General features: G+C 45.0%; 1 protein-coding gene across 1 annotated transcript; it reads left to right on the top strand.

Annotated features, from left to right (window-relative positions):
• Positions 1-2,191: 2,191 nt before the first annotated feature.
• On the top strand, positions 2,192-4,262 carry C13H20orf173 (chromosome 13 C20orf173 homolog). Its single transcript, XM_027976394.1, has 4 exons — positions 2,192-2,215; positions 2,938-3,576; positions 3,808-3,986; positions 4,067-4,262. The coding sequence occupies exons 1-4, from the start codon at positions 2,192-2,194 to the stop codon at positions 4,260-4,262; spliced, it is 1,038 nt and encodes a 345-aa protein (XP_027832195.1).
• The last annotated feature ends 12,238 nt before the right edge of the window (positions 4,263-16,500 follow it).

Genomic DNA, 16,500 nt, shown 5'->3' with positions numbered 1-16,500 from the left:
CTGTACAATCATTAGAGATTTGATTTAGATCATACCTGAATGGTTTAGTGGTTTTCTCTACTTTCTTCAAATTAAGTCTAAATCTGACAATAAGGAGTTCATGATCTGAGCCACAGTCAGCTCCCGGTCTTGATTTTACTGACCATATAGAGCTTCTCCATCTTTGGCTGCAAAAAATATAATCAATCTGATTTCGGTGTTGACCATCTGGTGATGTCCATGTGTAGACTCTTCACTAGAATAGCTACAATCAAAAAGACAGACAAAACCAAATATCATTGAGAATGTGGAAAAATTGCAACCTTCATACGTTGCTTATGATAAATGTAAAATGATGCTGCCACTTTGGAAAATACTTTGAAAGATTTTTGACTTAAATATAAATGCATGCATAAACCAACAATTCCTAGCTGTCTACTCAAGAGAGATGAAAATGAATGTTCCTGCAAAAACTTGTAAACAAATGTTCATAGGAGCATTATTCATAATAGCCAAAAAGTGGAAACAGTTCAAATGTCCATCATCTGGTGAGTGGGTAAACGCAAAGTGATCTGTCCACACAGTGGAATACTACTCAACAGCAGGAATTAACTCCTGATGCATGATACAATATAAACTTTAAAAATATTATGCTGAGGAAAAGAAATCAGATATGAGAAACTGCATATTGTATTATTCCATTTATAAACAAGGCAAATCTTTAGAGAGAGTGGGTTAGTGGTAGCCTGGAATGATGAGTGGCTTTGACTGCAGATGCAAATGGGGATTTCTGATGAAAATGTCCTAAAACTGGGTTGTGGTGATGCTTATACAGCTGTATACATTTACTGAATTATACACTTAAAATGTGTGAATTTTATGGCATGTGAATTGTGCCTTGATAAAATTGCTAAAACTCAAAACCAAAGCTAATGTTTCAGGATGTTTTTAAAAGGTTATATTTAGCTAGGGCTGGATAAGAAGGGAATGGGGAATGACTGCTTAATGGGTATGGGGTTTCCATTTGGGATAATGCGTATGTTCTGGAATTAGGTAGTGGTGATGGCTGCATTATGGTGTGAATGTCCTAAATGTCATTGATTTATTGTACTTTAAAATGGTTTAAGTGGTAAGTTTTTGAGTGTTTTACAACAAAAATATTATGTTAGTTCATGTAAGTGAAACACCAATAAAGCTTACTATGCATCTTTTTCTAGATGATTCTTTAAAACCTTTTTATTTTAAAATAGGTATAGGCATATAAAAAATTACAAAAATAGTAAAAAGAGATTCTGTGTACCCATCACCCAGTTTCTCTGGATGGTATCATCTTACATGACACAAACCAGGGAATTGACATTGACACAGTTAATTAGTCTGCAGTCAGTTCAGTTGCTCAGTCATATCCAACTCTTTGCGACCCCATAGGCTGCACCACTCCAGGCTTCTCTGTCCATCACCAAATCCCAGAGCTTGCTCAAACTCATATCCATTGAGTTGGTGGTGCCATCCAACCATCTCATCCTCTGTCGTCCCCTTCTCCTCCTGCCTTCAATCTTCCCCAGCATCAGTCTTTTCTAATGAGTCAGTTCTTTTCATCAAGTGGCCAAAGTATTGGAGTTTCAGCTTCAATATCAGTCGTCCAATGTATATTCAGGACTGATTTCCTTTAGGATTGACTGGTTTAATCTTCTTGCAGTCCAAGGGACTCTCAAGAGTCTTCTCCAATACTGCAGTTCAAAAGCATCAATTAGTCTACAGACCTTACTCAAATTTTTTGGTGGTTTTTTTTTTTTTTGGTTGCCATATTTGGCATATGGGATCTAGTTCTCCGACCAAGGATCGAACCCATAATCCCTGCAGTGGAATCTTGGAGCCTTAACCACTGGACTGCCAGCAAAATCCCCTGGTGAATTTTTTAAAGCTATAAAATACTCACTGCAGATTTTCACTAGTTATGAAAACTGTTTTCCTGTTCTCATTCCATGGAAGAAAACATTTTGATTTTTTGAAGAAATGATTTCTGACCCCACCCCTTTATTAAAAACCTTAAAAACAACTTAGTTTTTCATTTTGTTTTTTAACATCTTCCACCGGCCAGGGTTGAATTAGGGAGTGATACTGGAGATGAGGAAGGTTGTTTGGAGACAGAAACAAAAGGATTAAAAATGGATTTGGAAATCGTGGGAGAGGGAGGAGTTGAGGATAGCATATGGGTTTCTGGCTGCAGCAAGAGGTGAGTGGAGGAGCACTTGCTGTGATTCAGAAGTCTTGGGAAGGGTTTGGTTTAAAAGGAGCAACATGAGTCCAGTCTCGGGCTTGTCCAGGTTGACGGGTCTCTGAGATGACTAAGTCAAGGTGCGACAGACTGCTGGGTTTGGGGGTCTAGAGAACAGAAGTGAAGTCTGAGCCGAAGTTGAGCAATTGCAGAGGGGCCGTCGCACATAAATAGTACTTAAGTTCCCCTGTCCACTCTGTTCCTGTATCCCATAAATTCTTATTAAAAGATTAAGTTGTAGGGATTCAGAGGTGAAAAAGGTGATCACGGGACTTCCCTGACTGTCGGTCCAGTGCTTAAGGACCCACCTTCCAGTGCAGGGGACGTGGATCTGATCCCTGGCTGGGAAACTAAGATCTCACGTGCCATGGGGGCGATAAGCCCGCTTGCCGCAACTACTGAAACTGTGTGCTCTGGAGCCCACGTGCCACAACTAGAGAGGAGCTCACACACCATAATAAAAGACTCCGTGTGATACAACTAAGACCCGAGGCAGCCAAAAAAAAAAAAAAAAAATATATATATATATATATATATATGTATGTATATGTATATAAATGCAAAGGTCAGTCCCTGTCTATGTTGATCTTGCACTCAAGGCAGGCAGCTTGAGTGTGACAGGATAGGGTGGTGGCTTTGTGCCTCAAGGAGGGAGGTCACAATGTGTACTTTGTGATGAGATCTGTAATATACCCCTTGGCAGGGAGGACCCCACTGAGAGCTCAACCTCCCTCTGTGGGAAGGATCGGGGACACACCATATGTTACCTCTCTGCCCTCACACCTTCCATCCCAGACCCAGGTGGAGGGCCCTTTGGGGATAAGCAAATGGACAGAGAAGTGGGAGATGAGGGCTTGGCAGGAGGTGTGGTGTGGAGGTCTGGGGAGCCACAGAGGCCCACAGGACAGAGAGGTGGGGGGCTGTCTATGACCTCAGGTCCTCACCCCTCCCAGTCCCAGGTAGAGGAACCAGTTGGCCGCCTGCCACTGGAGCCATCACCTGGGCCAGACAGGAGGCACTGGCGGCAGATTTTTGTCCTGTGCGTCTTCTGGATGCTCCTCTTGTGGCTGATGACCCCCTGCCTGAATCTGAAGACTGACTCAGCACCCCAGGAAAAATGGATGGACGGGGCACCACGGGATTGCAGCTGCCCTTGGTTCAAATTCTGGCAATGTGGCTGCCCGTCCGGGAGTCTCAACCACTCTGTCTGCCACCACACAGCTGGAGAGCGCTGGTTTGATGCAGGCTATGAGAAGATGAAGAGGTCCCTGATGGGAGCAGCAGAGTCCACGCGCCCTGGTGCTGTTCTCTGGTGGTCGGTCAGTGGTCAACACTGGGGCGTCCCATCCCATCCTCCCCCGGGCACAGGTCACCTCCCACTTTCTGTCCCAAACCCCTGCCCTCAGCCCCGACTTAGAGTGCCTCCCATCTTCACAGCTTCAACTCCCGATCTCCCAGTGGAGGTCTCACCCACTCAGATCTGCTTCCTTTCCTCCAGGAGCCAATATCTGGGTCTCGGCCCCCCGTCTCCTCCCTCCTGTTGTTTTCAGGACCTGAACGCAGCAAGTGAGCTGGGCAGAGTGTGGAAGAAGCTGCTCAAGGTGATTCCCCGACCCTCAGTAAGCCATTTTGATCTCTTCTGTGGGACTTGTGCCCTGATGGGGAATTCAAAGATCTTGCGGGCTGCCAGTCTCAGCAACAACGTCAACCGACCCAGCATGGTCTCCAGGTGGGCCTCGAGGAGAGGGCAGGGGACTGGACGGCCAGACCTGCCCCCAGAGTTCTTTCAGTTTCTACTCTCTTTCTCAGAATGAACCAGGTCCCTGTTCAGGGCATTGAGATGCTGGGGAACCAAACCACGAGATGCTCAGTCTCCCACAGGAATGCCAGGGGTCAGGGTTCTTGGAGGCAGGTGCTGCTGCTGCTCCTGCAGCTGTTTGATCTTGCGTGGACTTCAGATGCTCTGAGTGAGGAGATGGTGGTCTGGGAACCCAGACATTCTTAGTATGGCAGGTAAGTAGCAGATGACAGAGGGGCCTCTAAGGAGACTCTCTACTGGCTTACTGGGCACACCTGCCAGACCTTCCCAGGTCTCAGGGGCTGCTGAAACCCCTCCACTTCCTAATTCTTCCTTAGATTTTTGAAGGTGGTCCAGTTCCCTAGCAGAATGGAAGCTAGAAAAGACCAGGTAAGGGTTCGACGGGTGGGAAGATGTGGTTGTGGGTCGCTGTGGACTGGGACCCAGGTTGACCACCTCCCCTTCCTCTCCAAGTCCTGGTGATCAGCCCCACCTTCCTCCAGTACAACCGGGGCACTCTCCATCTTGGGGGCTCATGGCTCTGTTCTGTGCCTTGCATACCTGTGACTCAGTTAAAGATTCTTGTCCTTTCCTCACTTAAAACTTTTCCCTGCTGGTGGTCCAGTGCTTAAGACCCCGCACTTTCAATGCAGGGGATGCAGGTTTGATCTCTAGTCAGGGAACTAAGATCCTACATGCTTTGTGGTGTGGCCAAAATATTAAAAAAACAAAACAAAGCACAAAGCACAGAGTCTAAAAGTTTCTGCCTAGCTTCCAAGACCCTGTGTGGTCTGACCCCTCGCCTCCCCTCATCTCTCCCAGGCTCACACCACGGGTTTCTCAGTTCCCCACACACGCCATCTGCCTCATGCCTTTTCACACGCTGCTCCCTCTGCCTGGGATGCCCTCCTCTTGTCTCCCCAAAGAACCTTCTCTTCCTCCAGTACGATGAGAATTGTATGATGCTCTTTTCCGGGGTCTGGGGTCTGGGCTCACACTGTGTGCTCAGACTGTCTCCCTGGAGAAGGTGAGCTCCATTCTCCTAGTTTCAGGAGGCAGCTGGTCACCCTTGATGTTGAATGAAGGGCGGTGGGATGAAGACAGGATTCAGCCTGCTGACGCATACATCCCTCTCTCATCCACTAGGATTCCTGCTTTGGATCTGGATCAGAAAAGCAAAGGAGGTGGTCCCCTTACTGGGAGGATGTTAATCAGACCAACAGAGATTCTGTCCATGCTCAGCAAGAAGCAGAAATGGAGGTCAGCTAGAGTGCACAAGCTCACCGTTCACACAAGTCCACACAAGTCCTTGTCCTTTGGGCCTAAATGCAAGGGAGTCTTGGAGTTGCGGCAGGACTCTGGGGACATTCAGGGATAAAGGGCAAGAGGAAATTGCATAGTGATCAGTCTGGTACTGAATAAAATCCTGGCCTGATTCTCCTCCATTCGAGGACAGTGTTGGGGAGGAAGGGCCCCACTTGACTTTCGTAGCTCAGGGACAATATTTGCATTAATTTCTATGCCTGGTTCCCTGGATCATGCAGGTGGTGTAAATTTAGAGCCAGCTCCATGCCAAGTGCAGACCCAGACTGAGTCTCCAGAGAAGTTCATTTCCCATTGGACAAAAAGATTGTTTTGGGGCCCAGCTTTTCACTAAAGATTCAGCTCTTTGAGGTTCCCAGTGTTTCGTGGGGGGTCTCTGTTCTGATTCTCGGCCTCCCCTAGGATCAAGGTCCTCTGCCTGCATGAGCATTACACTTCTAAGTTTCTGGGCAACCCCTTAAGCATCTGAAGCACGCCCCCATACCGTTCTTCAGTTCTCTTCTCATTCCTGGCATCTAGGAACTTCCTGTTTTCTTTTAACCTCTGCTCTGCATTTAAAATACTTTTTATTAAACAATATAGATGTATATGCTTGCAAAATTACCAATTAACTCAGGAAAGATAAACAAGACGCTTGAGTGGTAGTTGCCTCTGGGGAAGAGACTGGGTAGGAGGGGAGCAAGAAAGGGACAGAATCCTTCTTTTCACTGTTTAAACCTTTTAGACGAGGTACCACAGACCCATATCATACATTCAATAATAAATATAATTTTAAAAAGTTAAAACTGTGTTTTGACCAGCAGATTGGATTTTTCTTGCAGGAAATTTTTAGGTTATCTTTTACTTCATTAATTTCCTAGATCTGGAGTCAAAACTAAGTCTTTGTAGCTCTTCTGAAGTTCCATGAACTGGGTGACTATGTGATAAGGGCAGTGAGTTCTATGGGCAGCAGCTCAGTGCCTCATTCCTAGGGAAAATAACCTGGCAGTTCATCAGAAAGTTAAACATAGAATTACCATATGAGCCAGCAATTCCACTCTTAGGTAGGTCCCCAAGAGAAATGAAAACATGTCTGCCCAGAAACTCGAACCCAAATGTCTATAGCAGTATTATTCATGATAGCCAAAAGGTGGAAACAATCCAAATGTCTCTCAAATGGTGAATAGACAAACTGTGGCATGTCCATACAGTGGACTATTATTTAGCTATTAAAAGGGGGCAGAATATTAACACATGCTACAACTTGGAAGAACCTCAAAAGCAGATAAGTAAAAGAAGCTGACATAGGAAGGAAGGGGACAGGACACACCTTTTAAAAGAATGACATAGCCATTGAAGATACAATATAAACTGGTTAGAACCAACTAGGTCCAAGAAGGTAGAAGATTCGACTTCCAGTGGATCTTGAGCCTTTTTATACACTCCATTGTAATACATCAACATTTGCTAAGTGACACCACCCACAGGCACCATGACAGTTCTAACCATAAAGGGCCAAAAAGTGAGCAGTGGCCTGAATCCTAGAAATTTCTGTGCCTTCCCCAAAATAGTTGGAACGAGCCTCCCTCTTGTTAGCCTACGAGCTTACCTAGCCTGTAAAAACACTTCACATTCTGTCTATGAAATGTGTAACCTCCCAGGGTTTTGCCTTCTGAGATGGCTCACACTCTATCCATAGAGAGTGTTCAGATCAGTCCAGTCACTCAGTCGTGTCCGACTCTTTGCAACCCCATGAATCGTAGCACACCAGGCCTCCCTGTTCATCACCATCTCCCAGAGTTCACTCAGACTCATGTCCATCGAGTCCGTGATGCCATCCAGCCATCTCATCCTCTGTCATCCCCTTTTCCTCCTGCCCCCAATCCCTCCCAGCATCAGAGTCTTTTCCAATGAGTCAACTCTTCGCATGAGGTGGCCAAAGTACTGCAGTTTCAGCTTTAGCATCATTCCTTCCAAAGAAATCCCAGGGCTGATCTCCTTCAGAATGGACTGGTTGGATCTCCTTGCAGTCCAAGGGACTTGCAAGAGTCTTCTCCAACACCAACAAATAAATCTACTTCTTACTTATCACTTTGCCTCTTACTGAATTCCTTCTGCACTGAGACATAAAGAGCCTGAGGTTCATTAAGTCCTGAGACCAAGTGTGTGGTTTCAATTAAAAGGGAATTGTAAAGCAGAAACTAACACAATGCTGTAAAGCAATTAGGCTCCAATGAAAATAAATAAGTAAATAAAAGGCAGTGGATTCAAGGGAATCCCTGGTGATCCATGGTGAGGACTGGATGCTTTCACTGCTGAGGGCCTGGGTGTAGTCCCTAGCTGGGGAACTAAAATCTCACCAGTCATGTGGTATGGCAAATAAAACAAAACAAACAAACAAAAAAACCCACGGATTTCTCTGGTGGTTCAGTGGGTAGGACTCCATGCTTCCAACACAGGGGGAGCAGGTTTGATCCCCGGTCTGGGAAGTCATATCCCATATGCCATGTGGTAGCACCATCTCCCCCCAACCTGAATTTTGGCTGGGTTCGAATCCCATTTGAGTTGTGCAGTTTCAAAGACAGACACAAAAGGTCACAATATTGTATGATTCATTTTGTGTGATGTACCCACGATGGGCAAATTCTTAGAAGCAGAAAACAGATGCATGGTTACCAGGGGTTGCGGGGGAGGGCGGGTAGGGAGAACAGTGAGCGATTATTTGATTGGTGTGGTGTGTTTTTATGGGGTGTTGAATGAAAAAGTCTTGAAAGTAGAGGGAGCTGCTGGCTGCATGACACTGAATACACTAAATGCCGCAGAAATGTGTTCTTAAATGGCTCAGTGTATGTGATGTGAATTTCACCTCAACAAGAAAAGCAGTTGCACGAAAACATATGATTATATCCATAACTTTAAAAAACACACAAAATTAAATAATATGTTGTTTAGTTATACATAGATTTTTTAAAATTTTGGCTGCACTGGGTCTTTGTTGCTGCGCAGGTGCGGGCTGCTCTCTTTGCCGTGCACGGGTGGTTCATTGCTGTGGCTTCTCTTGTCGCAGAGCATTGGCTTTAGGGTGGGATTCAGTATTTCAGCTTGAGGGCCCCAGAGCATGGACTTAGCTGCCCCTTGGGGTGTGGGATCTTCCTGGACCAGGGATCGAATCTGTACCCCCTGTATTGGCAGGTGGATTCTTAAACACTGGATTGCTAGGGAAGTCCTTGTTATATATAGATGTTGCAAAAAGAAAAAGCCAAAGGAATGAAAAACACAAAATTCCTGGTGGTATTACCATCTGGTGGGGGAAAAGGAGCACCCAGTGTCTTCAACGGTATTAACGTTCTTTTTAAAAAAATTTTTATTGGAGTATAGTTGATTTACAATTGATTTACAAATATGTTAGTTTCTGCTGTACAGCAAAGCGAATCAGTTATACAAATACATATATCCACTCTTTTTTAGTTTCTTTTGGAATGGATGGCTGGAGTTGTTGGAGGCTAAGCCTCTCTCTCTGTGTAATCTTTCACCGCAGACTTCTTCAATGACGGCGGAGGTATTATAAGAGTGGAAACTGCAAGGCTGAGGCTGGACATCACACAGTGTCCCTTACACAGTATTCCATTGGTTAGGTCAAGTCATACAATGACTCCAGACTCAAGAAGCGGGGAAATGGACTCCTATTCCTAATGGAAGAAGCCAAAAAGAATTTGCGGCCGTACTTAAACTACCTTCATGTCCCACAGTGTCAAGGGTTCTATTTTGTTATCCTTGGCCATTCCAGGAAGAGTCATTGGCTACATCTTGTCTCCCTTGGTTTAGCCTCACCCTAGTTCTCTAGCTTTCACATCTATTCTATAAACTTCTTGATATTTAAGCAGTAAATTGTCTTTCTGGTTAAGTTTACCACAGTCTGTTTCTGAGACCAAGAATTCCAACTGCTAGTTTAAAAGGATCAAAAAATCGTACTCTCACCAACAGTAATGAAGGGTAGAAGATGATAGAACATTCTTTTTGGTTTTTGCTTTAATCTACACTCCTTTATACCCAAACTATCAATCAAACCCAAGGGCATTGTATTAGTTTCCTAGGGTTGCCATAACAAATTACCACTAACTAGGTAATTTAAAGGGGCTTCCCAGGTGACTCAGTGGTAAAGAACCCGCCTGCCGATGCAGGAAACATGAGATGTTGGTTTGATCCCTGGATCAGGAAGATCGCTTGGAAAAGGAAATGCAACCTGCTCCAGTTTTCTTGCCTGGAAAATCTCATGGACAGAGGAGCCTGGCAGGCTGCAGTCCATGCATGCATGTTAAGTTGCTTTGGTTGTGTCTAGCTCTTTGCGACCCTATGGGCTGTAGCCTGCCAGGCTCCTCTGCTCATGGGATTCTCCAGGCAAGAATACTGAAGTGGGTTGCTATGCCCTCCTCCAGGGGATCTTCCCGACCCAGGGATCAAACCCATGTCTCTTATGTCTTCTGCATTGGCAGGCAGGCTCTCTACCACTAGCGCCACCTGAGAAGCCCAGGTTACAGTCCATGGGGTTGCAAAAGAGTCGGACACGACTTAGCCACTAAGCAACAACAACTGGTAGCTTAGACAACAACAATTTATTCTCTTACAGCTCTGGAGGCTAGAAGTCCAAACTTCAGGTTGATGCCCTTTGGGGAATCTGAGGGAGAATCTGTCCCATGCCTCTCTCCTAGCTTCTGGTGGTTGCTAGCAATTCTTACCATTTTGGTCTCGTAGACACACACAGCAATCTACTCTCTGCCTCCATCTTCACATGGCACACTCCCCCTGTGTCTTCTCTTCCTACATTTTCCCTTTTTCATAAGGACACCAGTCATTGGATTAGGGCCCTTCCTAAACCAGAGAACTCACTTTAACCTGCAATGACCCAATTTCCAAACAAGGTCACATTCACTGGTACCAGAGGTCCAGACCTGAAGCTAATTTTTTGGAGGGGGACACAATGCTACTCACAATAGGCAGAATAATGACTTTTCTAGACATACAAAGATTTAGAAATTTCATTTCTTGCATAGCTTTTTTCCTAGGGAATTTTAATGAATGATAAGAGGAAAGTAGTCCTAGTTTACTAGATTATATAGGAAACAATGCTTACCTAGTTGCAATATTATAAACACTGAGAACAGAGATTTGACTTTCAGAATCAGCCTATAATCCTCTGCCATTCAGTATGGCAGATGAGCAAGTGAAACGTATCTAGTGTAAGTGAGAAATTGAATTTTTTAATTTAATTAATTATTTTGGGGGGCTGTGGCACACAGCATGTGGGATCTTAGTTCCCTGACCAGGGATCGAACCCATGCCCCCTGCAGTGGAAGTATGAGGCCTTAACTGCTGGACCACCAGGGAATTTCTAACTTTAGAGACTTTCCCTGACCTTCCAGTGATTAAGAATCCATGCTTCCACCACAGGAGCTGTGAATTCCCTGGTTGGGGAATGAAGATCCCAAATGTGGCATGGTAAGGCCAAAAAAGAAATACAACAAAAAATTAATTTTAAACAACCTAAAATTTAAGATGAATGCAATTCAATTTTTGGAACATTTCCAAGTATACTTGTTTTAACCGGAGTATGCAGATCTACTTTTCAGATTGTAAAATTTTTTTAAATAGATCATGTATTTTTGATGAAAACTGAATGTTCAGATTTAGATATACTGTGAATACTGTGAGTGTAAAATACAATTCTTATTTAGAAGACTTAGTTTCAATAAAGAATGCAAAATTTTAATGTTTTGTATCGGGAACATGTTGAAATGATACTATGTAGACATACTGGTTTAAATATATCATTCAAATTTATTTCCTCCACTTCCTTTTATTTTTTTTTATTAAACTATGGCCACTAGAAAATTATACATGTGGCTTGAATATTTCTTTTGGATGGCATTGCTATAAACAAAGCATGTGAAAAGTAATGATACAGCAGATTGCTTACACAACAGAATCTGAACGTCATCCTTGATGATGTAAAATTTCACATGCCAATGTTGGGAAGTACAAAAAGGAAAAAATTGGCGAATAGAAGTATACAGACATGGGGCTTCCCTGGTTGTCCCGTGGCTAAGACTTTACGTTCCTAATGCAGGAAGCCTGGGTTCAATCCCTGGTCAGGGAACTGGATCCCACATACTGCATCTAAGACCTGGCACAGGGAAATAAATAAATAAGCACTAAAAAAGAGAAGTGTACAGACACAATATCCTCATCTCAGAGAACAAGGCTTTAAGAAACCTTGTCTTGAAATGACAGAATGAGAAACAAAGAGTCCAATGTGTAAAGTCACGAAGTGAGCAGGTGGTTATTACTAAACATAATGATATGATTATATACAGCAGGTAGTCTGTATGTAATATCATGATACGGTTATGTAAGCATATTATTTAGATATATGGAAACAAATGGCTGAAGAATAGTTAGAAGAGGAGGCCTCTGAGGTGGGGCCTCAGGGTAAGGAGTCAGCGAGGCTGGGAGGCTGCTGCTCCACATTAAAAGTCTTTCTGAATTCTGCAATTTTTCTGGGAAAAAGTTTTCAGATACTTAGCTTGGTAACAACCTTAAAGGAAAAAAAAAAAAAGAAATTCAACTCCTGAGAGGTTTCAAGGGGTGACTACACCAAATATTCACTTTTGTCAAAATGGTAAATTCTGACCAAAAAAAGTCCCAGGCCTTCCCTGGTGGCTCAGACGGTAGAATCTGCCTGCATTGCAGGAGACCCAGTTTCAACCCCTGGGTTGGGAAGATCCCTCTGGAGAAGGGAACAGCTACCCACTACAGTATTCTTGCCTCCCACGGACAGAGGAGCCTGGTGGGCTACAGTCCATGGGTTCAGAAAGAATTGGACACAACTGAGTGACTAACACACACACAAGCGGTCACAAATGGCCCCTTCTTTGCCTTCTGCATCTCCTGTTCCTCCACAGCAGACTTGGCACATGGCCACTGCTCCCTCACCCTCCTGTCCCCTTGAGCTTAAATCCGTACCTCCTTTGTCAGCCTGACTCTAGGCTGAACGCCAAAGTGTGTGTTGGTGGGGGTGGAGTGATTGTCAAGAGGCCTGTACAGAGGAGGTCACAATGCATTCTCTGTGATGACGCCCCAGGTATAACTGGGCCAGTGTGAAAGACCTCATTGGACACCAGTCTCCCTGGGAGACCACCGGGCTCACCAGTTGACACCTCTTCTGTCCTCTCTGCCTCTAGCCCAGGCCTTGGCAGGGTTCCTTCCAGTGCTTAGCAGGTGGCTGAGGAGGTGAGAGGTAAGGTGTTGGGAGGGTGTGTGGTGTGAAGGGCTGGAGAAGGAATGGAAGCTTCTAGGACAAGGGACGCTGGGGATGTCTGATGACCCCAGCCCTTCCTCCTTCCCAGTACATGGTGTCACAGCCAATCTACTGCCTGCTGAGGCACCAGCGTCTGGGCCAGAGATGAGGGTTCAATATTTGAAGCTGCATCTGCTGGCCACCTGTGTGCTTACCTTGTGGCTGAAGGTCTTCCTTCTGGACCAGAAGTCTAGCCAGAATGACCTTTGTAAGATGCCCAGAAATAGCTCAAAGACCTGCGACTACCCCCAGAACTCTTTAAGAAAGTGTATCTGTTCATCTGAGGTCCGTGAGGACTCCACCTGCCTCGGCATTCCTGGAGAGTCTGTCTGGCTTGACGAACACTTTGAGATGGACGTTGAGCCCCTGATGAGGTCAGAAGTGCCCATGTCCTCTGATGTTTTGCTGTTGTGGTTGGTCAATGCACATTCTTGGTCTCTGTCCAGTCCCCACCCGCAGCAACCCCAGGCCCCGGCCATCTCTCCCTCCATGGCCTCAGGCTCTAACCTTCTATCAGTGGTGGGAGCCTGGGAAAAGCCCCTATATATCTCCCTCCTGCATTCCTATGAACTTTAGGGCATGGAGTCAGAGGAGTCTGGGAATCAGAATCAGTAGCCACCTGAAGGGCCTTCCACACACCCACTAGACCGTGTGGGGTGCTGGACTTGTGCAGGGGTTGGAAACTCAAAGTTCCTACGGGGCTCTGGCTTTGGCCTAAAGATTGACCAACATGATGTGGTCCTCAGGTGAGTGCAGGGTGAAAGGTGGAGACTAGGAAGGTCACGACAAATCCTCCTCCTCCCCAAAACGTCTATCCTGCTTTTCTTTCCAGGATGAACCAGGTGCCTGTCCAAGGCTTTGAGGCAGATGTGGGAAAAAGGACCACTGTGCGCATTACGTACCCCACGATAGACAGCCCTCAGGATCCTGGTGCTCAGCTGCTGCTGCTTCCTCTGAATTCATCTGGTCTGAAGTGGGTCATGGACATAGTGCAGAAAGACAGCATCATTCAGAAGGCAGAAAATCCTGGGTATGGTGGTGGAGGGTAGGACATTGTAAGGAGGACAGTGGGAACTCCGGAGAGACCCATGCTATCTATCAGGGCACCCTCCAGGCTTACCTAAGTTTGGGGACGGCTGTGTCAAATGATGCTGAAACTCCCCCACCTCAATCTTGTTTTAGATTTCAGATAGTCCAAGTCACCCATGGAAGTAATGAAAAGAAAGACAAGGTGAGGGACCCAGGAGGGAAAAGGGGAAGGAATAAAATGCAGTGGGTTGGGTTGGGTGGCCACTGGATGGACATCAGGTCACCACCCTCCTCCATTTCCCCAGGTCTCAGTGATCAGCCTGAGCTTCCTCCAGTACGTGCAGCAGAGATGGCTGGGAAAACATGGTCACTTTCCGTCTCTGGGGTTCATAACTCTGTTGTATGCCTTGCACACCTGTGACCAGGTAAGACACAGTCTGCAACTCATAGAACTTCAGCCCTTTGCCACTAAAAGTGTCTGTTTTCCTAGGGCCTTCAGGTTAAGTCCAAAGTTGTCTGGCTGGTTTTCAGGATCCTGCGGGGTCTGACCCTTCCACTGCCCTCATCTCTACCAGCACTCTCTACGGGCTTCTCGGTTCCCCAAACTGCCATCTGTTGGGCCTTTCACATGCTGATCCCCTGCCTGCACTGCCCCTCTTGTCTCCCCAGGGAATCCTCTCTCTTGCTTCAACATGATGAGAATCAACTCTCTTTCCTGGGCTCTGGGGGTTGCTCTGCGTGTTCAGAGTCTTCCCTGGGGAAGGTGAGCTCTGTTCTTCTCCCAGCTCCAGGAAACAGCCTGTTGCCCTTCATGTTAAGTGAATGTTTGCTGAAGGAATGCTCTGTGGGCGTGGAGGCAGGCTGGGATCCAGCCTGCTACCCCAGAGCCCTCTTCTCTCTTACCCCATCTCCCAGGTATCCTTGTTTGGTTAGGGGACAGACCAGCTCATGAGGTGGTCCCATTATTGGGATGATAAATATTGGGTCAAGACCAACATGCATAGTTTTAAAGAAGAGCAATAGGTCATCCTTAAGCTCCAGTGCGAGGGGAAGGTTGCTATTTACAACTGAGATGGCCTCCAGCCAGCGTTCAGCCCACTGGAGGCCCCCGGAGGCTGACAGGTGGTCAAGATTGACCTTGGAGTGTCAGAGAGGGATAAGGGCTTCAAAAGTACCCTGGATGAAGATCACTCTGCTATAAAACCCCACATGGTGACATTAAAGGACTACTTTCTCTTCTAGATCCTCAACAGTGAACATTTCATTATGTCACATATATATTTTTACCTTATCAAAAAATAAAATTAAATGAAAAAGAGGAAAAACCAAAGCCTAAAGTTGAAAACACATTAAGTGAACCCAACTATACAGCAAATTGCTAACATAATCACCAGGGAAAGAGGTAAAGTTCCTTTAAAATTCAATACACTGTATATCCTTTGTAGCATAGATTCTGCGGACAAAAAGAACCACAAAGAAATTTTAAATTTTACTCAGTAGACTTTTATTATAATACTGTAATATTTTAATTTATTATAATATTATAAACTATATAATAAATATCATAGAATAAAGTAAACAAGTAATTTGATTAATATTATTAGGAACCAAATACAAAATCAGACAGGGAGAGTAAAACCCCTGGGACATTATAAATTCAAACGGAAAATATCACTATGAGCTCAATTTTATGGTAAAATATACATAAAAATTGTCATTTGAAGGTATACAGTTCAGTGGCATTAAGTATATTCACATCGTGTGCCACCGCTCGCATCTCAAACTCACAATTTTCAAAATACGTTGTCTGTGAGTCCAAAAGCCACACTAACATCCCAGAGACAATGATCAGCCCTGGAATGTGGATTTCATTTTCTAAATACTTTTTCCCTCTAATCTTTCTAAAAGTTTCAGGCCTGGACAAGAAAGGTACAAAGAAAACCCGGGACATCAAATATGGGACAATATTTGATGTATCAGAAATAGCAACTGTCACAAATGAGTCACAGTGGATATATAAAAAATCCTTGAGTCCATATTGACACTCAAAAAAAAATCAAAACAATCAGAGGAAACCATTGTGGGTGAGAAGCATTTATCTTGCCTTTTTGGTAGAAACAGTATTCAAGGTGAGCCAAGAACCTCAGTCAATGAGGGTTTTCAGTCACTGGGTATCCAAAACACATCTACTCCATTTTTACTTTGGCCGCCCAACAACCAACCACACATAACCTGACAAAATGAAAACATCCCTGGCACAGCTGAGAGCATATTTACCTGCTTCCCTAAGGGCACAGAGGTGTGCTCGGTGTCTGGCTCAGAGATAGAGCTGAAGAATTCCCAAAGGTGTGGGCAGTGCCCTTGTCACCATCTTGTTGCAGATAACTGGACCCATATGGCATTGTATAATCATCATTTAGAGGAATAAAGTTATCCACTATGAAAGCAGAGTTTAAAAAACTGGTTGCCCTCCTGGAAAGTGGTTAGAAAAGAATGGAGTAGGAAACTGCTGTCTTCTTTTCTATTTCATTTTTAACCATGTGTGTGCAGTTGTTTCCTTGAAAATAAATGAAATCAAGGGTATTCCCTGGGTCCAGGGATTCCCTGATGGCTCAGATAGTAAAGAGTCTGCCTGCAATGCAGGAGACCTGGGTTTGATCCCTGGGTCAGGAAGATCCCCTGGAGAAGGAAATGGCAACCCACTCCAGTATTCTTGCCTGGAAAAATCTCATGGATGGAGGAGCCAGGCAGTCTACAGTC

This window comes from Ovis aries, chromosome 13 (assembly GCF_016772045.2).
Source record: "Ovis aries strain OAR_USU_Benz2616 breed Rambouillet chromosome 13, ARS-UI_Ramb_v3.0, whole genome shotgun sequence".
In the NCBI taxonomy this organism is placed as follows: domain Eukaryota; kingdom Metazoa; phylum Chordata; class Mammalia; order Artiodactyla; family Bovidae; genus Ovis; species Ovis aries.
Note: the sequence above shows the minus strand (reverse complement) of the source record. Positions and strands in the feature narration are given on the sequence as shown.